At 46.6% G+C, this 23,851-nt stretch overlaps 1 protein-coding gene across 2 annotated transcripts in view; it reads right to left on the reverse strand.

The window, feature by feature from the left end:
- CTNNBL1 (catenin beta like 1) overlaps nt 1-23,851 on the reverse strand; it is a 160,381-nt gene that overhangs the window by 16,709 nt on the left and 119,821 nt on the right. For both annotated transcript variants that reach the window (XM_042931003.1, XM_042931004.1), the window contains exons 12-13: nt 12,050-12,147; nt 9,971-10,051 (exon numbers count right to left, since the gene is read on the reverse strand). In XM_042931003.1, coding sequence (XP_042786937.1) covers nt 9,971-10,051; nt 12,050-12,147 — 179 coding nt within the window. The remainder of the gene's footprint in view (nt 1-9,970; nt 10,052-12,049; nt 12,148-23,851) is intronic.

Below are 23,851 nucleotides of genomic sequence, written 5' to 3' on the forward strand. Positions count from 1 at the left end.
GAGTGTCCCCTCTAGCTCACTGCAATGGCTCTCAAGTACTACATGGAAAAGGGCTGTGAGGCCAACTGGAGCTTGTGGGGCAAGAGCACTGAGATCAGTTATCTATGTCTGTGCTGACTGCTGGACGGGGACAGGCAGCGGGCCTTCTTCTGGCTGCCCTCATCTGGTGCTCTAGAAGGTTCCTTTTAGCTTAGATAACGTGTGGCAAATCTAGCAGTGAGCCACCTCCACAACCAGATGTGATGGATTTCTGCTTGTATCTGGGTATATATACGGACAGACTGAAGCTACTGACCAACGTGCTCCCAGACAGAAGAGCCACGGTCAGAAACGCCTCAAGCAGGAGACATGAACTGCCACCTTGACGGACACAATGGTCGGCACTGACGATTAGCTGATCCTCTCACAATAAATTAAACTTCCCTGCAACAAAGAGACAAGCCCCGGATCTGCTGTTCCATTAGATAGGCCATCCTAAAACAATCTGGACACGTAAATCGAGTGCTCTTCAAATGGCAATATGACTAATAGGGATTAAAGAGAAATCCCCAAAACCCACTAACTTCCTTCAGTAAACATATCTTACTTTAAAAATTTTCAGGGGCACCTGGGTGGCTCAATCAGTGAAGCATCCGACTCTTGATTTTGGCCCAGGTCATTCATGGTTTGATCTATGAGTTCGAGTCCCGCGTTGGGTTCCCCACCTACATTGTGGAGCCTATTTAGGATTCTCTCTTTCTCTCTCTCTCTCTCTCTCTCCCCCTCTTTCTCTGTCCCTCCCCTGCGTGCACTGTCTCTGTCTCAAAAAAAATTTGTCAGAGTGCAAATCTATCGGTACTTTAAACTGTATCTGAAATGAGGCAGGAGAGTTAAAATTTAAAGGAAGTCTTTCACAAATTCATTCATTCAACTCTCACCTCTGAGGAGAGAGAAGGTGACTGTCTTCTTTGTGAAGCAATGACAACTCAACATCCACATAAGCGCTTTTTACCTTTGAAAGCAGGGTATCTTCATTAACCTCCCTTGCTGTTTGTGCCCTGTGTTGGGCACGCACATTTCAAATATCATTTTCAGATTTCACAGATGGAAAAATGGAGACAGATGTCAAATGACTGTCACTGAGTTTCGGTTAAAGACTCTGGTGGAAGGTGATTTCCTCATCCAAGACCTTTTTCTATTTGTCTCATCCCTCTGGTGATGGAGACAGGAGGCAACAAACGGGTAACGACAATAGCAATATTTCCAGAGGCCTCACTGTGTGCGAGGCACCGGGCTAAGCACTCAATGGATTTCTTATCTTTTCCTCACAAGCAAGCACCCCAGGAGGCAGGAACTTTGACTATGTCCACCTTTCAGACGGGAAACAGAGGCTTAAGGAAGTGATATATCTCCTGAGGCCACAAAGCTCATGGCTGAGTAGGAGTTGGAGACAGGATAAAACCCACGGAAGTTTGGCTCCGAGCCTGTGATTACTTTCATAGCTCAAAGAAGGAAAAAGTCTTTGTTTTATAGACCTTTTCCAGTATCAGCATACGAACAAATAGATAGGATTTTTTTTTTCTTTCTAGAGACTAATGCAAACCAGCAGCATTAAATATAAGGTCATCTGGTTTCCTGGGCCGTCTTTTCCTTGTAAATTGAAGAAATTTTTTTTAAAAAGAGGACAGGGGCAGGGGGGCGGGAAGAATTTATAGTTGGCCGGCAAATTCCACATGCAGTTTGGGGGAGTTGGGGGGAAAAAAAAAGACACTCTGAAAGGTTTTGTGTGGTTCATTCCATGAGAGAGGGCTAGAATAAAAACTTAGATGGTAATTCAGTGAATGGCGCATTAAGTAGAACAGATTGCAATTCGCAGCAGCATAAGCCTGTTTGGGGGCTGCTAAAATAAACAGATTCGTCTCCAAAGATACACAAGGAGGTGGTACGTGTGGTGTGTGGTGTCAAGGTGTCGTTTCTGCAGGCCTGCGCGTTGTCCCTCCCCTCCCCCAGCCACATCCTCACTTTAAATGGTAATCTGTCGTCAGGAGCACTACCAAATCACCACCTTTCCGCGCGCCTCTCTCTCTCTCAGCAGGCAAGTCGCAAGCCTCCAAATGAGCATGTGGATGCCATTTCTAATCTGCCCCTGACAGGCAGCGAGCTGCCCCTCACTGATGGAAGGAGACAGTCATAAAAGAAGCTGCTACGAAGCCAATAAGAATCCCTCTTGCCTTAATAAGAGGGGGCGTGACTCAGAGCCCCGACGGGTCACAGTTACTGTCTGTAGTCGTGGGCAAGAACTGCCCCACCATTTAGAAAAGTCCCATTTCTTTTTTTCTTAAAAAGCAAGGGGGAGAGTTTAAGCCATGGGAGAGACAGGTAAGTGGAGATGTGTGGTGGGGGGAGGGGGGTTGTGCACAAACAGTGGCAAATAAAACCCCCTTCTAAGAGCTTCTAAAATAGGGCAGGCTGTTAGAGGAGGAACCTAGACACTGCCAGTCATTTTTAGCCAGGGAAACCGAGGCTGGAGAATTAATAGAAGGGATTTTTTTTTTTTTTTTTTTGAGAACACATAACTAACTGACACCAGCTCTGACAAGAATCCAAGGATCTCAGGCGAGAGCTTTGCCCACACAGGAGAAACAGACTACGTGTTAGGCCAGCCCAGCATATAAGCGTAGGACTGGTTTCTACAAACAATCTCGTTAATCTTCAAAATGACCCTCTGGTAAAAGTGCCATGAAACTTAAAACATGCATAGGGCAAGTCATTTCCCAAAAAACAGAGTTCATGTGTGGCTAAGCTGAGATTTAACCTTGGGCCATATGACCTCAGGATTCATGTTCCTTCCACATTACCATGATGCCTCCGTGACTGGTGTGCCTTCAATTTCTAAATTTACTGAAAAAGCAAAACAAAACAAAAAATACTCATGATCGCTCATTTGAATTTTGACAACATTTAAGCCAGCCTTGAGAGAACCGGAGAGCTTCCCTGATAGCAGATACAAGAACACAAGGCCAGAGAAGAACAATCCTGTTGGGGGTGCTGAGAAAGTAAGATGGGTCCCTGCTTGTGAAGACTTAACTTTAGAGGGAGACAGTGACAAGTATACAGGCCAAAAAACACTTACAATAACAGCTACCACTTACGGCGTACTTCCTCGTGCCAGAAACTATTCTAAGTGATTTATACGTATTAGTTTATTTCATCTTCCCTGCAACCCTTCAAGATACGTATGATCATTCCCCTCCTTTTCCTGATGAGGAAACTGAAGCAGAGGCCAGATGTGGGTCTGTGTGGTGCAGGCTGGAGCGCACAGGGGGCCCCGAGGGCCCTGGGGCCCCGGTGGGGCCAGGAGGGCAGGGGAGGCTTTCTGCAGGAACCGGCTCAGCAACTCTGAGCAGCATGCTTGGCACACAGGACACATTTAACATGCATTTACGGACTGACTTTTCTGCCAAAGCTCTTAAGGATACGGAGGAATAAGCCAGTTGCAGGGAAGGGGTGTGAGGAAGATGGCATGGAGAGGAATTCTGGGCAAACAGCAGAAGGCTGGAGGAAGCAAAGGTCACGCAGGCGCAAGCGGTACAGAACGGCGTTTGCACATCCCAAGGGGAAGGGCGGTGAGGGCTGCAGCTGGGGCGGCAGGCAGGGCCCGGGAGGAGTTTAGAGCACAGCCTGCAGGTAATGCAGAGCCAGCGTGTCCTGGGTCTGGGTGGAGGAGTGCCGTAACGTGCTGTAATTTTAGGAAAATCTCTGGTTACTGTGCAGGGAATGAATCGGAGAGGACGGACCTCTGCAGGGAGACTGGTCGGTGAGGAGGCTGCGGCACTAACACAGGAGGAAAAGATGCTGGCTGTCCGAGTGTGAGTAGCAGTGGTGAGGACAGGGGAGCACGAAGAGCCTGGACAGAGGGTGGAGGTAAAACTATACCGATGGATGCGCAGTGGGAGGAGGAGGAGAGAAAGGAGGAAGAGGATGATGCCCAGGTTTTGACCTGGTTAGACTGGTGAGTGGCCCTGGCACGGCGGGGGGCGGGGGGGAGGATGATACACAGTTAGGGCCACAGACTGGGCTCTGGACTCACTGAGCCACAAAGCCTACAGGTGATGTCCTGTGCGAGTGGCTGTGAGAGTCTGCAGACACTTCGGGAGTCACCAGTGCATGGCTCTGATCTTACCAGGCCCACATCAAGCCTGTGAGGATGGCAGGGGGGAGCCCAAAAACCCACTGAAACCGGGGGTCAGGGAAGATGAGAAAAGCCAGAGTGCGCAAGCCCACACCGCGAGGCCAGTGGCAGGGGCACAGGACGAGAACTGAGCCCCTCTGACTTCCCTTCCGGGGGTAGGGAGAAAGGATGACTGATTGGGAAGGGGGCAGGCAGGGGGCCACAGAGGATGAGCAGGCATATGGCTAAGTCTGTGGGTGTCTAAGGGACGGGAAAAAGCACCAGGACACAGCCTCCCCCACCATCACGGGCTTCTACCGTCGGCTGTGTTCTGGCAAATTCATGGACCGAACATTCAAGGAGAAAGTTTTGGGAACTGGTTTAAACAACAGCCGAGAGGAACTCTTAGCAAGATTCTCCTTTTTTAAGGATGTCCCGGAAGCTTCCAGCACAGTTAGCATAAGAACCAACGGCGGTCTCCTACTTATCCTGTCTATATCCTTACCCAGTGCTCTAGGACCACGTACCCCACGCATGCATTCCTGTGCTCTACCCACTTCTGTACAAAACCTTAAAGGAGTTTCAAATGCTAAAGAAATAGCCCAAGTCTGTTTCACACATCAAGTCCTGTGGATACTGTTTCATTACAAGGAGTCCATCTTTCTCTTTCCAGGATAAAGCCTAGAATGATTTAACTGTGGCAAAATTAGCATGCAATTTGTAAGTCATTACAGTGCAAAGTATGTGGTGAGAACACTTTACTGAATAAACCTGCTGAGTATAATTTTCCCAGGAACTAAAAAAGGGAAACCTCTCTCCAAGGCTCTCCTCCCTCTTTTAAAATCCCTGCCAGTACCTATATAATTATGTCTCACTTCTGACAGTCAGGAGCCAGGCGTCTCTGTACATTTAACCAACAGAAGCCAGAAGGAACCAATGAGAAGTCAAGACAACTTTCCAACACCAGGGATCTCGGTATTTTCTGGGCTTTGTGTTGTTGGGGGAGCCAGGTGAAATCTGCTGAGACAAGCATCCTGAATATTTACAGATCATGGAGAACTGCTGCTCACCAGAAGAGTCTAAGAACTGCATGCCCTTTAAAAGTTCAGGTCAAATCTTGTAACCAGGAGCCCCGAGGGCAAGTCCAGATACACTGTGGCCCTGGAATCAAACAGTCGCAGAACAAAACATGGAAGCAGCGTGTCACTGTGCCCGACGTGGAAGTCTTTGACAGTCACAAATCACTGCAGGAATGCGATTCGAACCGAATTTGTGTAGAATTACCAGGTTGTCCTGTAGACTCTTAAGTAGGAGGATTTTACCTTGTTGAACTCTGCCACAGTAGGCCACAGAATCTACACGGATGTCCTCAGATAAGTTTGATGATGGGACCAATTATAACCGTTTATGTATTTTTGAGAGAGAGACAGAGAGAGAGAGAGAGAGAGAGAGAGAGAGAGAGAGAGAGAGAGAAAGCAAGCGAGCATCCAAATAGGGGAGGGGCAGCGAGAGAGGGGGACAGATCATCTCAAGTGGGCTCTGTGCTGGCACCAGAAAGCCTGACATGAGGCTCGAACTCACGAACCGTGAGATCATAACTTGAGCCAAAGTCGGACACTCAACTGACTGAACCACCCAGGATGATGGGGCTAATTATAGAGCAAAGAAAAATTAGGGTTAAAAATGAGACTCAAGAAAAAGAAAATGAGAGTTACGGAATAATGTAGAAAAAACCTAGGACCCTCAATTTTCCTTCATACCCAAGGACAAATGTTAATTGCATCTCAGGAGCAACGGTCCTTCATTTACTGCATGTCGGTCACTATGTAAGTCCTGAGAATATGCTGAACGAGAGAGACTACGACACCAGAGACACAGTAAACAAATAACTTATGACAGGCTGTGAAGAGGCACCGGGGATGGGGGTGCTGCTTACATACGGTGATCACTGAAAACCTGTCTGAGGAGGTAACATTCAGGCTGAGACCTGAAGGTGGAGGGAAGCACCACACGAGAAGAGCCAGGACGGAGGGGAGAAGCAAATGCAAAGGCTGTGGGGCAGGAAGGAGTGCACAGTGGCAGGAGAGGACCTAACAAAATGGGGAGCACCCCGATCATGCAAAATCTCGCTGCGCTAGGAGAGTCGGAAAATGTGAGTGCACGTAGGGGCGATGGGGATGCAAACAGGCCTTAAAGAGACAACGGAAGATTGTCTGGCCACCGGCTGTGTGCCAAACCCTGCGAATCAGCTTTCAGCTTTCGCCAGATCCCTCCTTTTGTAATTCCCCTAAGTACACAGGTTGGGGCACACACCTTGAAAAGAAAACAGCACCAAGGAAGAAAATAAGGCAGGGAACTTAAGCTGTTTGTCCAGTCAGAAACAAGAAAGAAGTCGGGCTCTAAAGCCCATGCTCCCCCTTCTCATCCTGGGCTCCTGTGGTTTAACTAACCACTCACCCCCCACTGGCTTCCCGCTGCCCCTCCTGCTCCTGTTCCTCTTTAGTTGGATATGCCTGACACGTCTCCCATCTTTTCAAGTGCGGCTCAAGTCTTGCCTCATGCGCGGAACAGCTGAGGGTGCCCCTAGGCGCAGCAGCCGACTGCTCCCTGCTCCCTGGGGGCCTCCGGCCCTCGCCAGCAGCGCCGCCCCTGGGGCCCCTTCTTCCACCGGCATCTCTGACTCTCACCCCTGCCGGCGGCTAGCCCAGTGCTTCGCACAGAGCAGGCGTCTGAGAAGTATTTGCCCAACAACTGGATTCTCTCCAGTGAATCTGGGTCAATTGCAAACCACGGCCATTTGCACTGTGCCCAAGGAAGTCTGAAGTTTGCAGTGAAGAAGGGGGCTCTGAGACACTAAAAATGTCAATACCTGACCCCCAGTATCTGGGTCAATACCTGACCCTGTTATCTAAGGTCTTTTTTGTTGCAGACTTGGCGAAGTGCGTGAGATATTTATTCATTACTGATCTAACGGTCAATGTCATCAAATGCCTGAGAAATAAGCATTCAATTCGAGTCAACAAATATTTGCTGAGTTCCCAACGGGTGTAGGACATCCAAGTTTAATGGAGACGGGGTGGGGTGAGGCAGCAAATTGCTCATGACTTAGGAGAGAAGACTGCTTGCAGGAGAGGTGAAAAGGAGGTCGTTTTGTTCCGAGTCACCGTCCACCTGCGAGGCGGCTGCATCTGCCAGGATGGAGCCGGAGTGCTGGCAGAGAGCGCTGCTCACGCATGCATCCTTCGCCCCCCACCCTGCCCTGTCTCTCTGCGCAGCGCCGAGGCTGCTGGGCACTAATGGCCTTGGAATGTTTGCCAGTGCCCAGCAAAACGGCCTTGGCATCAAGGAGACAGAGGTCTGTCAGGGAATGGCAGCCCGGTGCCCGTGGCACACAGAAGCTCGGTGAACGCCGGGGCAGAGTGGCTGCAGCAATTACTCTCCGTCGGTGCTAATCAATTTCACACCCTCTTCGATGCTGATAACAGATAATCTGGTGGGAAGCAGGCCAAGTTTCCCACCGGCCGCGCGCAAGCTGCCCCCCCTCGCGCCCAGCAGCTTACTCGGTCTCCATCAGCAAAACGTCTACTCCAGCTTCCCCTCAAATGACGTAGATGACGGTGCCAACTTTGGTCTGGCAGGGGGACTCCTTCCGGGACAGATGGCAAGGGGGATGCCCTCAGGAAAAGGACTGCCCGACTAGCTTAAAAGTTGACAAGAACTGCAAAGGAAGCTAGGAGCACCAAGCAGGGGCCACGGTTCCTCCAAATTCAGCAAGGTGCTTTATATACTTTATGCTTAGTGTTATAACAACCCCAAGAGGGAAGTGTTATTTCCATTTTACAGATGAGAAAACCAAAGTTTAGAGAGGTCAGCTCATCTGTCCGAGGTCTCAGAGCCAGGACGTGGCAGAGCTGGGATTCAAACCCGGGGTCCTGCGACTCCCCACTCACCAACCTTTTCTCCGAGGCCGCTGCTCCTCTGTATTCGGGACAGTTCGGTCACTGATCAGCCTCTCACTCTGCTTGTCCTCCACCCCGCTGCTAAAAGCTGGCAGGGTCCCTAGAGGATGTTCACTTGAACCTGAGGCACTACTTTAAGCAGAGGAGGACCTGAGAGGTCACCTCTGCTGCTACATTTCAGTTAGGGAACAGGCTACACGAAGCATGGTTTGACGAGCCACGGCCAGGCAGGGACTGAGAGGCGGTGCTTGCCTAAAATTCCAGGTCTCTAGACTCCCAGGTGCTCTCTCTCTCCCTGAAAACTTCCTCTAGCAGATAACACGGGTCTTCAGCCAGAGCTGGAGTTCTAACTGTCTCATGGCTGTGTCCCTCCAAAAGTCCAGGGAAATTTCAGTTTGTTTCTAATTATCATTCAGATGAAGAAAAAGAAGACATCACTCTGGCACTTAAATAGTCACTAAGCGGCCATCCTCACAAGTTACCGGAAAGGGAAGAAAAGACGGAAAAGGAAACCTCAATCAAAGGACAAAATAAAGGCAGTGGGAGGGTGGAACGAAGCAACTACGTGCGTAACATGCTGGCATCTGAAGTCCAGCCTCAGAATTCAGTCCTGGCCTTTTATCTTGCAGTAGTATCAGCGTATAAACGAAGAATGTCCCAGGCAGTCAATTCAATCAATCAACAAACATCTGAGGACTTACTAGGTTTAGGCAAATCACAAGAATGATAACCACAGCTATCTGTCCACTGGCATTCATAAATGGAGGTGCATATTTTGTAAAAAGGGAGGGGTAGATACGAGGGGTGAAGAGAAACAGGACAGACAACAGGGTCACCGTCTCCCCTCCAAGCTCTCGCTCTGGCCTGAGGCCTAGCTTGAGGGCAAATGCTAGTGTAAGTCCCTGTGCACACGGCCCGCCCCGCAGCCGGACTGTCCCAACACGATGGGACCAGGTGCTGAAACTGACTCTCCCACCAGTGAGGGTCAAAAGCCTCAAGTGCGCTTTAAGGCAAGAAGAATGAAAAGAGAATGGAGTGATACGGCAAATCAAGATCACAAGGAAAGTGAAGTCTATTACAGACTTTGAAAAAAGCAAGGAAAGGATCCTTTTGCAATGTGACCAAAGACTGAGGAATGTCTCGCAGGGGTGAGAATACAGATCGACATTAAACAACAGACAAGAGTCTCTGCCCCAGTGAAGGAGACAGATGAGAAAGGCAGAGGCCAGAGACGGCAGAGAACAAAACGGAATCAGGTGGAAAGTACGGAAGGCAGGACACCAGCACAGCAAACACAGTCCCTCAAGACAAAAACCTAACAAATTTCATTTTCAGCAGCTGCCAGCGGAAGAAATTAGGGTCGGTCCGCTGGAACCTGCTACGCAGGCTCCGCTGCGGTGCCTCTGAGTCTCCCTTCTCCGGGTCTCCAGTTTTTCATCTGGATTCAGTGACCTCAGACTTTCTTTCCAGTTCTTATCCCCTGAGATCACCCTTCCCTCGGGTGCTCCCCTTATGACTACAGCAGCCAGCAGGAGTGTGAACTAAGACAGACTCTGCCAGCTCGGCCAACGTGGTACCAAGTCACAGCCCTGCACTTTGCTCGTGTCAGGGGTACTCGTGCTATCGCCCAGACCCCCAGGTCAGACAGGGATCCTTCCTCCGAAAGCACTTCCACTCCTATTAGAAGAGCGGTCATAACCACTGGCAGACGGTCATCCGCTCCATGCTAACACCAGGCCAGGTGGCACGGGGGGTAGGTGGCACCTGTGCCCTTGCCTGTCCTGCGGGGAGAGAGAAGGTACAAAGAGACCCGAACGGCATGCAAGTCAACAGCCGGCAGAAGACAGGCAGGGATACGTACATGTTTCTCCCCTTCAATCTTCTTGTCGGCCACCTGCATTGCGTCCAGGTATTTAAAATGCAGCTCCATCAGTCTGTCAACCTGAAAGAGAGATGTTTCAGACATGAGTGAGAAGGAAAAAGCACACCAAGGCAAGAGAACAGTGGAGCCCCTCCCAACAGGAGGCCCCTCTACCGCCTGCTTCCGACGTCGGCTACGAGCTCTGCGTAGGAAACCAGCAGGAATGGACGGAAGGGCCGGGGCAGAGCGAGCAGACCCCTGGGGCGGATGCAGTCTGAATGCAGGCCTAGTCCCACAAGGAGGCTGCGTTTCCAGGTTGGCCAGGGCTCCCACGAATTCAAGTTGTTAAATATAAATAAATAAATAAGAATTCCAGTCCCTTCTTGCAAAGAGAAGGAGCTTGAAGTTACATACTTGATATTCACTTAGAACTTTACAGAAATTTTTTTCCAACTGAAACCTTTCATGTTCGGATTCTACCCCAGAGCTGATCTTTTTTTAAAAAGGTCTGCGTAAAATCTCTTTAGTTGCTTTCGAGTCAGAAGAGAGTACAAGAAAAAAAACTCTTTCAGCAACTTAAAAAAAGGCCCTGACTTTTGCTCAGCGATAACTTAAAAATCAGTTTTCAACTTAGCAAAAGTCACGCTTCAAACATGGCCTGAGGAACACTCAGTGGGTTTGAAAAAGTTTCATTTTTGCCTAAGACTTCCAAAAGACTGAACACACACTGTGAAACCAGCCTAGACTTCTAACCTCTCTCTTTACTAGGCTGGCACAGCCACGGCTCTTGGCAACCCTGGTATTTACTCAAGAGCTTACAGTGGTTAACAGCAGATGGTGCTTCAACACGGCATCAGAGTCCAGGAGGACTGTGCCCAAACCCTCTCTGGATAATACTGACACCCCCAAGATCTTGTATATTTCAGTTTACCGAATATTTTCGTGTCCATTATTTCCTTACACCTTACAAAAACCTGAGAATGTGGGCAGGAGAGACAGACAGTGACCCTAATTTTAAAGATGAAGAAACTGAGGCACAGATGTTAAATGTCACCAGGGTGACATGACTGCTAAGGTGTTCTATGCCTGACTTCACGATGGCTTCTTCCCCATGCTATGCTGCCAGTGAGGCTGGAAAAACTGGTCAGAGAGACAGTCATAAACCTCTCTCCGAAGTACAACAAACTTTCAGCCTTACCTGGCGGTGGGAAGGAACGAGATTATTGCATGCAATAAAAGGGACTTTCGTCCTTAATGTTATGCATCTAGAATGATCTAACTTGTGACTAGTGAGTGGTGGGATCATCGTAGAGAGTGATCGTGGGCAAATGACATGACTCTAAGCATCGGCTTCTTCTTCTGCAGATGTGAATACCTACACAAAGGGTAAACCACACGGTGTTGTGAGAATATACAAAGAACGTAAGGGACCTGCTGAGTGACCCAATCCACAGGAATCATTAAATAGATGGTGGGCCCTATCACTGTTAAAAATCTTTTTTTGGTATGGCACACTAGGTAACAACATAATATCTATCTAATCTCATTTACGTGATCATTCCCATGTTCCACAGTCCCTCTAAGGACAGGCTCAACCCTTTCTTTATGTCCACAACGGAGCCTTCATTTCCATCACCACCACCTAGTAAGGACTCATTTAAACTTCCTCTCATTGACTCTTCCTCAAGATGGGAATTAATGTGTCCATCCTACAGATAGGGAAAATGAGGCTCAGAGTGGCACACATCTTGAAAAGAGCAAAACCAGGTTCAAATCCAGATGTCGGAATCCAGAGGCTATGTTCTTAATCGCTTTGCCATGCTGTGCAACCCTTAACCCAAATCCTATTACAACCCACTCTGCCTGGGTCTAAAAATCTTCCTAAGGTGCTGGTTGCTGCCACCCTAAGGTGTTACTGTGCCCAGACGGATGTATCTGGAGATGACAGGCAGAGTCACCAGAACAACCTCTAAGACCCAAAGCAATGCTGGAGAAGGTATTTTAGGGCAGGAGCTCAGCTCAGCACTCCTTTTGCCCTGACGGCCCTGGGCCCCTCCTTACCGTGTAGCAGGCACCCACCTTCTCACTGTCATTTTCAGTGAATTTATTCAGAAGCCGGGTTCGCTGCTGTCCTCTCAGGTTCCGCAGGAGGGAAGCCAGGATCGAACAGACATGCTCTGGGTTGGGAAGGAGAAAAGAGAACATGCTGTGATCAGAGCAGTAATTATTACCTCTCTCCAAGCCTGCCCTGGTTCTATTGGAGGAGGAGTAAGTAGGCCTCCCTGACTGCCGCTATTGATTAATAAGACAAGAACCTAAACTGTGTCATTGCAAACCTGAACTGATCTTCACATACTGCACAAGAAACATATTCAAAAGGGATGATATCCTCAAGGACAACTTGAGCAAGTGAATCAAAACTAAGTTAGAATTTCTAGTCTGCCTGGAATTGATTTTTATTGTCCACAACAGAACCTTAAACTAATCTCCCATTTGCAGAAATAACCTGTGAACAGAGTATGACTATCAGCTTTGAGATGAGTATATAAAGAACAAGTAAAATGTATTCTATCATATTCTCAAATTACCTTATACTTTTCCCAAGTAAACATCCCAGAATTAAGCAAGAAATATGATAGGGTCCCAGGGTTGCCACTTCTGGTGCAACTAAAACTCCCTACTTCAGGTTCGAAAGCAGCTGGACAGTAAATACTTCAAAATGGTGACAATGCTTTTTGAGTTCACATAACCCACAGGCTTCTATTATGAGCTACTATTTTTCTACCTTGGGAAGAAGAGGGTAATTGAAGGGTATATTATAGGCTTTAGCTGTGAAGAGATTCTTTTCTTTAAAAAGAATTTTTTAAAATCAAGAATAATGACCTTGAAAAGGAGGCAGCAGAAGTCTAGTCGTGGAGAAATGGCAGAGTGAAGTTTATTCTGAAATAATGCCCACCGTGTGGGCAACAAATATTCTATTTGGAGAGGGACTAAGAACATCTTCACAGGTCAGACTTCTCTTGAATTCTCAGAAAGTCACTTGACTATTCATTAAAGCCACAGGTCGGCAATTACCATAGCACAGACTGAGTCTGTTTTTTCCTCACGTATGTCAGAAGTGTTCCTGCCTCTTCATGCCCTTGATTTCTCTCTTCTTAAAACATTTATTTATTTAAAAAGAGAGAAAGAGAGAGAGAGCGCACGCACACGCCCAAGCGCATGCAAGGGAGGGGCAGAGAGAGAGGCAGAGAAACAATCCCAAGCAGGCTCCGTGCTGTCAGCACAGAGCAATGTGGGCTCGATCTCATGAACCTTGAGAAATCAAGAGTTGGACGCTTAACTGAGCTACCCAGGCGCCCCTATGTCTCCAATCTCTTAATGCTGGAGTAGGTTGGCATTCTATCTTCCACCTACCTTCACTTCCCTGGGAAGCCCCATGCTAGTCCCGCGGCTTTTAAAACCACTTACAACGCAGGTCTACGGGCCAGTCTTGTTCTCTGAACACAGACTCACGTGTCTGCCTTTCTACCTGCTTTCCGCACGTGGTTGTCAACAGCTCCTTTAAACCGAATATGTCCCAAATCAAAACTCCCGATCTGCCTCCTCAGATCTGTTCCCTGCGGTCTTTTCCACCTAGTTAATGGCAACCAGGTTCTCCAGTTCCTCAAGCCAAAAACAGTGGAGATGTCCCTTATTCTCTCTCTCTTTTCTCACAGGTCCCATAGGAAAGAAACCTTGTCAGCTTTCTCTTCACATCATACCTAGAATCCCACCTCTTCTTTCTGCTGCCCCCACTGTGGCTGCTTTGGTCCAAATCACCCTCATCCCTGGCTAGAATACTCAACAGCCTACTTGTGGGGGTCTCTCTGCTTCCACTCTTGCCCGCCCCCCCCCCCGCCCCGCCCTGGCCTAATCTCCATAGAGCAGTCAGAATGATCCTTTAGGTTAAAACCCAAAGTCAGATCCCCTCATTCCTCTGTATAAAACCCTCCGATGGCCCCCAACTCACTCAGACTAAACACTGCTTCTAATGTCAGGCACGCTCCTACTCTGGAGCTCCTGTGCCTGCTGTCTCCTCTACCCGAAATGCTCTTCACTAGATTATCCGCACGGCTCAGTCTTCACACCCAGTTTAATTCAGCTGTGATCTTCTCAGTGAGGCTTCTCCTTGACTCCCCTACTCAAAAAACACTTGTTGGCACAGCTAGTTAACTGGCGAAACAGGCAGGACTCAAACTTCAGCTTACTCATTCAGTCATTCACTGACCACTTGCTGGTCTTTGTGCCTGGCAAACACTTGGTGCTCAGGGCCCCCAAACAATCAACACATTATCCCTAACCTTGAGGAGCTCCTTGTCTAGTGGGGAAAACAAAACAATAATTACAGTACAGTGTGACAAGTTCCATCGCTGAGGTAGGCACAGGGGACTCGGGGAGCACAGATAAGGGATATCTGACCTAAAAGGATTACCAGTGGAGGTAACTAACAACTGAAAATCTTTAAAAAGCCCAAAACAACAGCCATGGCTGACGACCAGGTAGAGAAGAGGAGAGAGCACTGCAGGCAGAAGGAACAATATATGCAAAGGCCAGTGTGCATGGACTGTCATATCCACATGGAAGAGGGGAGGCCAGTTAGGTGGCAGAGGTTGGATCATGAAGAAAAGTGGCAAGAATCTACTCACGAATTTTAAGCTGGGGAGGACAAGACTAAATTGGGAGTTTTGACCAACCCTCAGCAGCTAGTCCTTTTAGAGATGAAGATTAGGAAAATGTTTCTCTTTCCTGATGAATTTTTTGTGCTTATCAGGGTTCCCTCTTTGCCTTGGCTGCTGGGAAGCTCAAAGATGAATTTATGCTCAACTATAGGAAACAATTTCTTTTACCGCCTTATTAGCGATTCCCTCCATGCTCCACCAATGGATTTTAAAACAAAAGTAATGGACGCACATGGTAAAAACCAGACTATACACAAAGGTATAAAATGTATTCAACAAATATTTATTGAACACCTAATATTTGTCTTTTCACAAACTCCTCTCACTACCCTTTTCCTCTTCCCAAGGGGAAGAAAACCTACAGGTAGGTATCTTGTGTACATTTTCAGAGAAGAGGAAAAAAAAATATTATACCTTTCTATATCAGCACATATTTAGTTTTTTTTCTAATGGCCATCTAGAATTCCACTGACATTATTTATCATAATTTAGTGCCTCACCCAATCATTAATACTTTAGGTGGTTTCCAGTTTTCGGTTGTTTGTTTGTTTTTGCTATTAGAAACAATGAAGCAATAAACATCCATGTGCACATATTCTGGCAAGTATACTTTTATTTCTGGTAAGGAATACACTTTTGCACGTGTGCAAATTCCTAAGAGTGGAATTGGGGGAGTCAAAAGCTATTTGCATGTGTCAAAAGACACTGACAAATTATTTGCCAAAAAGGTTGTACCGATTCTATGTCCACTCTCAGTGTACACACACACACACACACACACACACACACGGAGAATGGAAGCAGAATTACATATATATTATAAAAGAGTACCTGTTTTCCCATATCCTCGCTCAGATTGGATACTGTCCAACTTAAAAATTATGACAACATGGAAGGTGAAAAATGGGATCTTTTTTGATTAGTATGTTTTTGTTCTTGTTACGAACAAGGTTGAGCACCTTTTCTGATATTTACTGACCACCTGTATTGCTTTATGGGTGAACTGCCTGGCCTTATCCTTTGCCAATTTGATTCCTACAAGCTGTCTGTAAATGAAGAGCATTATCCTTTTGTCATGTATGTTGCAAATATTTCCCCCAGTCTGAATTTGTGTTTTGACAAATTCTTATTCAAACCTAAGGTTTAGTACCACCAGACCGTCCGCTGTAAGTGGCTTCAAACACCTACTGGCAAGAAGTAGGGTACAATAATAATTGCCACCTATTGTCTATCTATGACAGTAGGCTTATTTGAGTCTATACACAATTTTCTCATTGAATCATCACTACTAAGCTGTGAGAAAGGTACTATTCTCATCTTGTAAATGTAGAATCCAAGGCTCAGAGAGGTTAGTTAACTGACTTAAGGTACATGTCCTTCAGTCAGTGGTGGGAACTTAGGTTTCAACCTAAGATGCCTGACTGTAAACAGTAAGCTTCCCTCCTATGTTGTTATATGCTTCCCACATATAAAAGGTAAACATCAAAGCTTTTATAGATGAAAGATAAAACAGACCAGAAACTAAACCATGCAAAGCCTGACAATGTACTTCATGTGGCACTCATTGTGTCCAAAAGATTGGCACTATGTAAATGTGGATTTAAAAAAAACTCTACAGTTTTAATGAGAGGAAAACGAAGCAATAGGCCATATGGAGTAAGACATGAATAACAACCCCTCTTTCCTCTCTTTTACTGAATTACTCTTTCCAGAAGCGGTTTCTACCAGATTCCAAATAAAGAAGAGACTTTGGGTTTTCGGCAGCTCTGCAAATACTGAACCAGAACTTCTCAATTTTCCCTCTGACTCTTGCTGATTGAATGGACGGGGAAGAGCTACAAGAGACCATTCTCTGTATACCTGAGCGAGGCGGGGGGTGGGGTGCTGGCGGAACGGTGAGGTATCAGAGCTGTAATTTTCAAAGAGGAAAATGTAATACACAGAATAAGCTTTTTGGCACTAGGTCATATTAGCATGCATTCCTATAGCTCATCCCAGCCTGGAGCAGGAGAGATCTTGATCAACTGCAGGGGTATATACTAAGAACAAATGGCATTTACCTATTTGTTTGGGATTCTAAGTAAAGAACAGGTTGTCAATTTCAGGAGACCTGAAGCTGCTTATGTACCTTCCATCTCTCCGGGCGCTGTGGCTGGCTGGTGCCTGCCAGACAGGAAAACACTTCAGCCACCCCAAGTTTTACACTTTCTTTCTCTTCCTCCCTCTCTCTCTCTCTCTCTCTCTCTCTCTCTCACACACACACACACACACACACACACACACACACACACACACACACACAGTTTCATTAGCCCCTAATAAATGTAGCTTCCCTAGGAACAGATTTCAGCCCAAGGTGGTGTCAATTTTTCATGCACCAAGAAGATGGGGAGAGCTGCTGGCACAGAGAGCAGGGGAGATAACAGGTTTATCTGCTGGCCAGCACCGCTCAGCTGCTCTGTCATTTCGACAGGATAAAATGGAGGCGAAGGATGGCTATGGAGCTGTCAACGCAGATGGGGTGGATGTGGGGACTCCCGCTGTAGAAAACAACCTCTAAGGCAGGGCCCAGGGAGAACAGAACACACACACACACACATATTAAAGGGATCCACAAGGCTCCCGAGGGGAGAGGCCAAGCATATCTACATTTTGAAGTCACTAAGTAGGGAGGTTGGGGTCTTAGTGGAGTATTAGAGAGCTGGTACTGAAATTGTGCCAGTGTGAGCCCCTGCCTGCCAGTGCCCTGCTCAACAGTCAGACAACTGCCAGCCTCAGACCCTAATTAGTGAAACTGCCTAGAGGGGTGGTCCTGGGCCCTCTTCCTTAGTTCAAATCTCTTTAAGGGACTTTCAAGGGTGATTAGACACAATGGGTTAGACCCCTCAGTACCTGCAAGGGGACTAAAAGTTTGATTCTCTAGGGTCAGTTAGGATTCTGTAATTTTCAGAGCCAGAAGAAGAATCAGAAATCTTTGTTTCAACTCCACTGGAATTTCAAGTATAGAAGCAATAACCCTGATATGGGATGTGATTTGCTTCGGATCAAAAGTACCTTTGTGGGCCACTCGAATCTAGATGTGCAGTTTATCTTCTTTTAAAATCATGACAGAAACTTTTAAGAATCTGATGAACCCTATGTATGCCATCCTTTGCAAAATATCTACACAAATGTAACATCTCCATGGAATTTCAGCGTGTTCCCATCTCTCAAGGATGGCTCCTTGGCTAAGAACCCATGACCTAGTATATCCAGATCAGAGGTCTTTCCAGAACGGCACAAACCACACCGTGGCAGTCACTCCAACTAGCCTCCCACAGTGTTCACTGTTTTTGTAAAGAATGGGATGGGTAACATTTCCCATCCTCATTCTTAAAAAAGGGTGGTCCAAATCCCAAGAGGTTAAAACAACACCTCTCTCTGTGAGGAGAGCTATTTACCCACAGACAGGCCCATTAACAACCAGGCCAACCAGTGGTCCACCGCTGAGAAAGACACATGGGTACAGCAAGAAGTCCAACTCCTGGACCCTGTTCCAGAAAGGCCAACAAGTAAATTAACTAATTAACCTTATGCGGGGCTTTTAGGATCAGACAGACTTGGATTTGAATCCTGATGCTGGCACTCACTAGCTGGTTAAATTAAACCATGGGCACACTGTTTAATCACTAAGTCTCAGCTTTCCTGTTTGTAAAGTGGGGTTATCCCCTCCATCTGTTAAATCCATTATGCCAAGCGAGCTAGGTACATAATAGGCACCCAACAGACATCCACTTGAGAGTTGCTGTCTTGAAGAAGAATCTCAGAGGAGATTCTCACCCATGCACTTGTCATAGATCGCCACCTAGCCCCTTCCATACCACATCCTGATCACATGCCTACCACCGAACATGTTTCAGTCTGCCTGCACCATCCTCATTGGCCTGTGCTGAGAAAAACAGAGACTTAGGTGGCCTGACGTTCTTAGCTGGTAGGGTTATCTCCTATAACTCAAGATTTGTTCTGACCCTACAATGGAGTAAGGCCAACCTCACTCAGACTCTTTAATCCTACAATAGACGAAAATAAAGTTCTTATGTGCGACTACCCATAAAGCCAAATAATAGAAGTTCTGGGAGACTTGCAGACAGCCCTAAGGTGGGCAGTGGCTATTTACTAGCAAGCTGAAGGACACGGCGTCCATAAGCAGAGAGGGTCCTACTTTTTAATAAAAATAAATGTAGTCGGCCTGGGTAATCATTCACCTTTTGCTCTTGCTGCAGAACTGAAAACACAGCACGTGGTCTGTAGAGGAAATGAAGAACACCCTCTCTTTTAGGAGTTTTGTAACCACAGGACAATTAATAACAGGGCACGAAGTGGTGCCCACACCAGTGATTCCTTTTCTCAGACTTCTGAGTACCTACTACTATGTGCCAGGCAACGTACAAAGTGCTGGCACTACAGAGGTCAAAAGACACTCCATTCCAGAGGAGCTCACTGCCCTGCGAGCAAGGCTGAGAAACAGACAGCTACAATCGAGTACACAGTTAACTGGCACGTGTGGAACATGCGTAGCACTACGTGAAGCGCCCTAATTTAGTTGGGGATGGAGTAGGAAAGAGGAGGAAATGTAAGGAAGGGTTGGCTGTATAGATCGAGACAAGAGGAAAACACTGTTCTCAGGGACCCCTGGGAGTGACACAGGGCTGTAGTGTTATGCTGGCAAGTGAATGGTCGTGAGCTCATAGCTCCAAGTTTTCTGTGATAAAGTTGGTAGAGAGACAGTGGCTAGGATTTGGGATTCTATGGGCACATTTAGTTCTTACGATGCAGATCTAGACTGTGTTCCTGAAGTCAAGGGTAAATGGACTGTGCTCCATTAACAGGTCTCTCAAGGTGGGGCACGGGGGAAGAAGGTGACAAGGAACATAGCAATAATCCCGAAACGACTTCCTTATCCTTCTGTGCCAAGAGATTTCAGAGGTGTCCTACTTGCATCTCTTGAAGTTTGGGTTCCGTGCGTCACGAGAAGATTACATTCACCGAAAAGGAAGAAGACGCACTGGTAAGCAGAGCTGGGCCACAGGAGGCAGCCTCCAGGGGTCTTAGACACTGGAACTGACACGGATTCATTCATTTATTCATAAAATAGAATCCTACAATGTATAAGATACAGTGTTTGAAGACAAAGACAATCAGACACTGATCCTTCCCTCCAGGTGCTTGTGGTCTCTTATGTCTAAAATTACTTGATAGAAAGTGCTAGTGCATGAAAAAGAGGCAGAAACTACTGAGGAGGCAAATACTCCCCTAGCCAGGGTATCTGGGAAGACTGGTGGGCAAGACACTACTGCGCTGAGCCTAGGAGAAGAGAAGAAAGCAAGAAAAGAGCCTTGAAGGGAGAAGGGGGCAATGGGAATAAGGGTATGTCAAGCAGATGGAGAAGCATGAATCGAAGACATCAGGCTGGAGTGCACATGGTATGCACAGAGAACTGGGAAGGGATCCAGTGGCAGAGGGAAGGGAGGATGAAAGGTGAGGAGGTTGGAAAGGTGGGGGGGGAGGGAGCGGGTAGTGCAGACCATGGATAAATACAAATGCTGATCAATGTCCTCACAGCCTGGCATTTAAATACCGGCCCAGCCTGGCTGGTTGGACAATGAATTCAGGGTCCCTCTACCCACCCAGCTTCAGAGTCTGCACCTGCCTTCCAGTGGCCCAAACGGTTAAGAAAGATATGGGTCAGCCACAGCTCTATTCTTAGGATGGAAACAGTCCCTGTACCTCAACCATCAGGCCCATGTCTTGGCAAGATCTTGCAGGGCCACTTTAGAATTCAAGGCCATGCGGCTGGGCTGCCTTTGTTTCCATGGAACATCTAAGGCCATTAGCTCTTTTGTTTTAAGGAGATCATACGAAGTGTTCTTCTCTCATTTCTAAAATTAAAACCATCTCTGTTTTATTGCCCATCCTTGCTCCCCACCTCCCCCTGAACTTCCCCAGACAGACAGACATCCTGCTTTCTGGTAAGACTCTCGATGCAAACAGGATGTTTAAAATACCCTAATTAAACCGTCTTGACTTCAGCAGTGGTGTGTTGGAGTACAGATTAATCTGTTTCATGCCTGGCACTAGCAGCTGAAGTAGCAGGAGGCCCTGTCAAATCAAGCCACAACATTACATTCCTCTGCCTTTATTATTATTTTTTCCTTTTTTGCATTTCATTGTAATGGACATCTGTCTGGCAGGGGACGTGGGAACCCAAGAAGAGTCACGCGTGTGTGCTCAGCCACTCCGGTGGAATATTGATGCAAGTCAAATCACTCTTCTCAAGACAGATGGATCTGTGTTAGCATCTATATATAGCGCCTTTAAACACACATACAAAATACATATATTCCTATTTTTCACACACATTCACTGAATCCTGAATATGTGGCAGGCGCTGGGCTGGAGACTGGGGACTTAAAGCAGCAGTATTTGTTACAGACCTACTGTGTGCCTCTGTGTGCTTCGCATGCGTTCCTTCACTTCATTCTCACAGCAATCCTATGAAACACGTGCGTTACTCTTCCCATTTTATAGATAAGAAACTAGAGACTCAGCCAGGAAAAGAAGTTTGCCTCCCAGGGTTTCACAGCCAGGAAGTGACCTAATTAGTTCCACTATAATAAAACTTGATTATTTTCCTCCTGAGTTAAAAATACCCAGCAAGCATATTTAAGCAGCATTCAACCTCACTAGTACCGCCGATAAAGCCATGAGGTAGTTTCATTTGATGAGCTTTTCAAAATACTTGATGTCTGGAAGGCTGTGGGGAGGTGGGCTCTCCTAGACTGCTGGCCACACGGGTACCGGGGATGCGGTACTGAAACCACTTTGCTGTATGGATCTCCCCGATAATGGTAAGCTCCTCAAAAGTGAGGCCCACATCGTATTCATCTCTCTACCTTCAGCATCTAGTCTTGTGCCAGGAAAATTCAACTAATACTGAATATGACATCCTGTGAAAACACCATGGGTTAAGAGTTAGCTGTCAGAGATACACATGCATAAAAAAGGAGTAATTGACTCCCTGAGAGGGTCTGGATGAATGAAGGAATCTTCAGAGTCTCCTCTTTAGAATGAGGAGAAATTTATCAGAGAGACAGAGGGGGAATGTCATTGTAAACAATACACAAGAGATTAAAGATACAGAGATACGGGGCGCCTGGGTGGCTCAGCCGGTTGAGCGTCTGTCTCTTGATTTCAGTTCAGGTCATGATCCCAGGGTCATGGGATCGAGCCCTGCTGAGCTTGGAGCCTGTTTAAGATGCTCGTTCTCCCTCTCTCTCTGTCCTCCCTTGCTCCGCACCCCCCACTCATGTGCACATGCATGCTCTCTCTCTCTCAAAAAAAATAAAGAGAGAAAAGAAAGAAAGGCATAGGGATACAAAGGAACACAACCAGGAGAGGCTGCAGGGAGTGGGTGACGAGATGTAGGACGAGGCGAGAGAAGCAAGAACGCTGCACACTTTCAACTAAAGAGTCAGGACTCTATCCCACTGGACTTATAGAACACATGATGGAGAGGAAGCAACCTGGTCAAATTTGTGTTCCAGAAGATCATTCTGGAAGATTTCTTGAAATGTACAGTGGAGGAGAAACAGGACCATATTCAGATTATTACAGAAACATCTGAAAGAAACACAGCATTCGGGTCTAACAGTTACGTCTCCTTTAGCAAAAACTGAAACAGTTAATGATTTTTCAGAAAGAAACCCAGTTTCCTTGCCTTCTTCTCAGGGGAAGTAAAGTGTGACATAAAGAATACCAGAATAGAGGTAAGAGACAGGGATTTCAGTCCAAACTTTGTTTTTTGTTGTTGTTGCTTTTAATGTTTGTTTTTGAGAGAGAAACAGAGACAGAGACAGAACACGAGCTGGGGAGGGGCAGAGAGAGAGAGGGAGACAGAGAATCCCAAGCAGGCTCCGCACCGTCAGCACAGAGCCCGATGCGATGTGTGGCTCGAACTCATGAGCGGTGAGATCATGACCTGAGCTGAAGTTGGATGCTTAACCGACTGAGCTACCCAGGCGTCCCTTCTAATCCAAACTTTGAAAAAAATCTTCTATATGGCTCTGAATAGGTCTCTTCTCCACCTACCCTCTGGGCCTCGATATCCTTGTTTGTAAAAGGAGAAAAGTGGCTTTATATGGTCCTCCCTTAATTGAATTACAAGATTCTATCAAAAAGGGATGTGAACAACTAGCAAGTGACCCAGCAATTCCACTCCTAGATATTCCCTCAAGAGACAATGAAAATACATGACCGCAAAAAGACTTGTTCACGAGACATTCTACAAAAACAATGTTCACAGCATTGTTTTAATGGCTATAATGGCCACAAACTTGAGATTGTCTGTCAACAGGAAAAATGGAAAAATACACCCACATCATGGAATATTACACAGCTCCAAAAAAGGACAAGGCATTGATGCACTCGACAACATGGGCGAATCTCAAAAACAGTATGCTTAGTGAACGCTTTATCCCCAAAGCGTTTCTGGGTAGTGATAATGTTCTGCACCTTACAAGAGTATGTATTTGTCCACATCGCCAAATGGTGCACTTGAGATGTGTGCATTTCACTGTGCGATTTCACATTATTTTTAAAAATTGAAGTCAAGGCTAATGATATTCCTCCCAAAGTGTTCATGGTGAAGCGTACTGATGTCTGCAACTTAGTTCCCACATCAAAAAAATAAAATGGACGGATGAGGTGGACAGAAGTGACAAAGCAAATACAGTGAAATGTTAACTAGAGAGTCTAGTGGTGGGTATGAGAGCACTGTACAGTTCTTTCAACTTTCCTGTAGGTTTGCAAATTTCCTTAAGAAAATATTAGGAGGAAGAGGCAAGAAAAAAAAGGGAGAAATGAGCACTTGGAATATAAATGATGAGATTCCTAAAGGTTATTTTTCCAAAAAGTAGTTTTTAATATGTCTGTTGTTTGAAATTTTGAATGCATTTTCCATTGAAATAGGCCCACTGAAACCCATTTAACCTGAAATATAGCCAAAATTAATTCAGTATTCTCATTTTTCAGTTGCGATGAGATTCCACAAACATTGCCTAATCACCTACTGAGTGCAAAGCAATATGATAGGTGTTGCTTTTGGTTGATTTATTTTCTCTTTCCC

Source organism: Panthera leo, chromosome A3, assembly GCF_018350215.1.
Source record: "Panthera leo isolate Ple1 chromosome A3, P.leo_Ple1_pat1.1, whole genome shotgun sequence".
Classification (NCBI taxonomy): domain Eukaryota; kingdom Metazoa; phylum Chordata; class Mammalia; order Carnivora; family Felidae; genus Panthera; species Panthera leo.